Source organism: Pinus tabuliformis, chromosome 4_2 (assembly GCF_031772625.1).
Source record: "Pinus tabuliformis cultivar Carrire ecotype Pingquan chromosome 4_2, CPIR1, whole genome shotgun sequence".
NCBI lineage: Eukaryota > Viridiplantae > Streptophyta > Pinopsida > Pinales > Pinaceae > Pinus > Pinus tabuliformis.
Window position 1 is genome coordinate 722,465,450 of NC_142304.1, and position 5,442 is coordinate 722,470,891.

The 5,442-nt window shown below is 38.6% G+C and overlaps 1 protein-coding gene across 1 annotated transcript; it reads right to left on the bottom strand.

Annotated features, from left to right (window-relative positions):
* Positions 1-3,260: 3,260 nt before the first annotated feature.
* LOC149171597 (uncharacterized) lies at positions 3,261-4,323 on the bottom strand. The gene has a single exon (XM_089427521.1). The coding sequence runs from the start codon at positions 4,028-4,030 to the stop codon at positions 3,368-3,370; it is 663 nt and encodes a 220-aa protein (XP_089283647.1). The 5' UTR covers positions 4,031-4,323; the 3' UTR covers positions 3,261-3,367.
* Positions 4,324-5,442: the final 1,119 nt, after the last annotated feature.

Sequence of the window (5,442 nt, forward strand, 5' to 3'; positions counted from 1 at the left end):
TATCTTGATAGGAATATTAATCTTCCAAAGTCTAGTGAACCAACATATCTCATGGGAGTTCTGAATGCAGCTACACATATATTGGTAGGAGTCTGAGATCGAGATTTCTCCTCGCTTCATAATCTCATCCCATCCCATCTGATCTACTTACTCTGCCTTGCAGATGCTACACTGGCATAGTTCAATCCAAATTTGTTCCCACATTTTGGCGACATCCCCTAGTAGTCTGATTTCCCTTGCCTCCTTCCAAACCATAATGGAGCCAGACCAAGTACTGATAGTCTGATCTATGAAGAAGTATCCTTTATTGTTTAAGTTGTGTGTGAGCTTATTTGATAATAATCTTTCAATGGTCATTCCAAGGATGTGATCCCTGTTGATGATAATCTCCCTCCTCGAGCCGAATATCCATCAAGATATTTGTAGCAGCCAGTGTTTGACCTTGTTTAAGCTGATCCAAATAGTGGAGTCGGTCGGTATTCCAACTAGTCCCTCTTGCATCCTATGAGTGGCCTTAATACCCTGGAGGTATTTGGATCGGATGATATCTCCCCAAATACAATTACCAAATAATCCTCGCCATAACATTTTTGTCAGCACGGCCCAACCAAACAATTTGATGTTCAACATACCCCATCCCCCATGGCACTTAGGTTTGGCGATCTTATCTAGTTTGGTAAGATGGAATTTATGTGTGTTTCCGGAGCCAGCGAAATAAATCTAGCCATGATCATATTAATTTTCATAATAATAGAAGCAGGAAGGCAGTATAAGTGTGCCAGTGGAACCAGTCCTTAACTTTGTATGTGTTAGGCTTAATATTAAAGCTCAGATATTTCAAACAAGTGCCAATAGGTTTAGCCTCCACCCCAAAAATATTTTTAATGTGCTCTATATCCTCCATCTGCCCCTCCTCGAATAGAATCATAGATTTATGTTTATTCATGAGGAGCCCTACCAAAAGTTTAAGACGACCTTATGCCTCCAAAACATCACCATTTCAACAAGCGAATTAAATTGAGGTGGATTAGCAAACAAAAAATAAAAATCAACATTGTGAGGTCAACAATGTGAATGGTCACCAGATTGAAAAATAAGAAGTATTAAAAAATATATTAAAAATTCTTGTATTATTGAGAGAGGTTTCGATGAAAATCACATCATCATTCATTTGTGATCAAGGTTGCATGTTAAATAGAGAGAGCGATGATCATCCAATGGTATATTTGACTAGGAAACAACGATAATTGATTAAAAAACTGCTAAATTTCTTGTCATCAAGGTTGCATGTTAAATAGAGAGAGTGATGATCATCCAAGGGCTATATTTGACTAGGAAACGGCTATAATAAAATTAAAAACTGCTAAATTTCTAGTCTATTATAGTCGTTTCCTAGTCAAATATAGTTGTTGGATGATCTGTGCTCTCTCTATTTAACATGATGAACCACACTTGTTGGTTCGAAACCGTTGACAAATAAATGATGATATGATTTTTGCCTTTCAATAAACTTGTTATAGATCACAGAAACCTAAATTCAACAATTCCAGTGTTATATTGACAAAATTTGGTGGAAATTTTTTAAAATGCCAAATTTTTTTTATGATACTAAATTTATTTCTGAAAAAAAAAATTAAATATTCTCACAGTGAAATTTCTTTAAAAAAAAAATCACTTATTTGAATTAAAAATTCACTAAACTAATTCACCTTCCAGACCTGGTTAGACAATGCCGTAGAAAGTATGCCAAATAATTAAAACATTAACTTTTCTCTGTCCTATGGATGCGTAAACTTTATCACCAATGTTTAATATAGGGCAGTTTTACGCGAGAAGTTTTGTTTGTTGGGTAAAGCTGGAAAGATTCCGTTACCCTTCAAAAGCACTGAATTTTTATGAGCAGTGGATTAGATACTCATATTTTGCCGATCAAGTAATATATAATATATAATAATGCTAAGTACAATATAGAAAATAATTTTCTAAAAAAAGTTATGACAGGTTAAAGGCTCTTGATAGAATACTTCAATCTTGATCCTAATTTACTGCGGTACTTGTTTGACATTTTACCCTTTATGTTGGGTGAATTTGGAAAATATTTGAAAAAATTCCGTTGGCCTTCAAAAAGCGCTGAATTTTTATGAGCAGCAGATTAGATGTTCATACTCTGCAAACCAAGCGAGGGTAGTGGTGCGGCAGTCTAATTATTTGACATTTTTCCCTTTTATTTTGGGATTTTTGGGTAAAGCTGGAAAGATTCCGTTGGCCTTCAAGAGCGCTGAATCTTTATGAGCAGCGGATTGGATGCTCATAGCCTGCAAACCAAGCAAAGGGTTGTGCTGCATCAATCTAAATGTCTGAATTTTTTTCCTTTTATTTTCGGATTTTTTTGTAAAAATTTGGCAGTGTTTTTAGAATTTGGTATTGTATTTTTGGAATAAAAAAGGAAAAAGGGAGGAGCTAGTTCTCTTTAAAAGCATTATGAGCCTTTTTTCTTTATACATATATTACAAATGCCTATCAGAACAACACATCCAAATGGGAGGAGCTAGTTCCCTTTAGAAGCATTATAGGCCCTCTTTTCTTTATACATATATTACAAATGAGTGTCAAAATGACACATCCAGACATATTAAACGCCATCATTGGGACAACACATGCTGCTGCAGCAGCTCAAAATGGGCCGGGGGTGTGTAAACCATCCACCCATCACATCGTGGGGGTGTGTAAACCATCCACCCGTCACATCATGCACTCGTGTGCAAAAATAACTAAAAATTATATTATCATATATTTTTTTTCAACCATGTGGTGAATCTGTAACTAAAGGTTCAATTTAAGGGAGACCCAGTGATTACAAGGTTTAAATTAAGGGAGACCTTAATCAACTCTCATTGATGTGCCACAGGAGCCTAGACTCACATATCAGGGGAATCTACTCATAGCAGGACCCTATATTCAGTGAGATTTAAACTGCCGTTTAGTGGGCTTCACCCAATTAAATTAATGATCAAATCACACATCACTGTATATCAATTTAAGAATTAATTTAGAATATATTATTATTATTATCTAATTTGAAGATCGCTGCCACACATACAAGACTCTTGTTTCTGAGACAAAAAAAACCCACATTACTAAATCGACCAAATCATACATAACTCTAACCCAAGAGAAAATACATATTCTTAACGAAAGCTTTAAAATTGCAGTTTCTGCGCTTAACAAGTCATAAAATTACTAATTTTTAAAATCGCTAATGCAATGAATATGTAGCTTCTCCAATTAATTCTGGAAAGTCTGCCTTTGCTAACCGATTCAAAGAAAGGATATTTTAGACATAGAAAAGTCGCGAGCAGCGCATTGATTACATGCAACCGGCAGTTTCCAATGCCCATGCCGCAGAAAAATCCCCCTCAAATAACATGTTTTGGCTGATTAAATCTTCGTTCATACAATCCTGCGCATGGTTCGCATCCCATGAGTCTTCCAACAAATCAAACTGTTGATAATTTTGAAATTCGTCTACGAAATCCCAATTTTCACCCTGCCATTTCAGATTGGGGGTCTCGGACAAACCCTCGGTGGTGAAGGTCTCCTCAGAAGGTTCACAGACCTCGTCCTTAGAGTCCAGAACGGGGTACGACGGAATGCCGAGCTCGTCATCTGAAGCGTCGAGGAGGTAACACAGATCAATACCTGAGTCCGAAACTAGAGCTTCGCCCTCATGGACGCTATAAATATCGTAGGACGACGAATTATCCCCCGAGATTGGTGCACAAAAAGTCGAAAACGTCGCGCTGATCTCTTCCTCCACGCTTCTCATCACACCAACTACATAATCCTCACTGGAAGCGCATTCTTCATTGACTTCTTGATTTTCTGCTACGGTTTCGTCTAACAGTGGCAAATGCCGAAACAGATCCGTTTCTTCGCCAATGCCATTGAAAGAGCGTTTGGACTCCCGGACGTCAGAGGAGTCCGGCAGAGCCTCCGGCTCTCGGCAGCGCTTTCTGAGTGTGGCAGACATGATTGAACGACGGCCCGGAGATTTGAACACGGAACACAACGGTGATGATAGTTCGACCGCAGCGACGAGGTACTCTGCAAATATGAATAACAGAGCAGATATGATACAAGTTATATCAAGATTGGCTATATGTAACTCTGGGAAAGCTATATACTTATATAGCTGTGCGACCTGACTTTATTTGGAGGAGTCTGCCAAACGGCAAGGGAGGTTAATGAATAGCACACACGATTGCAGACGGTGGGCAGAGCTCCTGTCCGCTATTTCTCCCACTTAAATATTGGAATAAAACTTTGCTTGCGCATCGCGTGAAACTGCAATGTCACCCGCCAATAGAAAATGATGTTAGGTTAGGATTCGCGTCACATTTTTGGCAAAGAGCATTATCATGCCAAATGTGCTTCTTCATTATAATATCTTTTGACTGACTGTTGGCGGTGCATAATTGGTGCCCCATATTAGACGCGACAAGCACGAATATGTCTAAAAGTTTCATGTAACCAAAGAGCCAGTCATAGAACGCAAGTAATTTTCAGTATCTCTTACCACGACTGAACCATTATTTCATTATGCGCAAGGATTTTAAATTAGTGATACATTTAATCTCGGAAAGTTTATGTTATAAAAGATATCCTCATAATATAAGGCATAGCTTCGATTTTTTAGGTTTTCAGAATATTAAAATGTCTTTATATTGTCAATAAGGTTCCTAACAACTATTACTAACGGGGGCCACATGTGATGACGGATGTGATAAACTTATATATAAATAAATAATGATAGTCAGACATGAATAAAATATGTATTCATTTTAAAATTTCATAACCCACTTTCCATGAGACTGAGAAAAAAGCAAATAATTTCACCGGTGAAAACCGACAACCTCGCCGGTGGACCGTTTGCACAATGCTTGGATGTTGCCGTCAGAAACCCGACGGTAACTTCGCGATAACTACAACACTCGACGGGTTCAGAAATGACTGAGTAAAACACCGGCACCACCCTCGAAACGTAACGAAGAGCCCAATCCTTAATGCCGGTAACCCGGTCACCTCGATGGAACAGCTAATTCCATTCTGACCTGGGTTCGGCTACGAGCCTACGATAAACAAACCACAGAGCGAGAGAGCGAAAGAAAGGACGTAGGACGTGGGCCCCTTTGTAGAACGTGGTCTGCCGCTATACGGACAGAAAGACGTGGGGGCCACGCAATAATGAAGTATTCAGTGTAAAATGGGGTATATGTGGTAAGAGAGAAACATCAGAATCATTTCCGTCGGCCTGGTCATTCTGGGAATGTGTGTGGAAAGTAAAGGTGTCAAAACTATGCGTCTCGTCATGCGGAAAATGCTGTGGCACATTCAGAGGGTAACGTACAATAATGTCACATTTAAAGGAAACACCATGGAAGA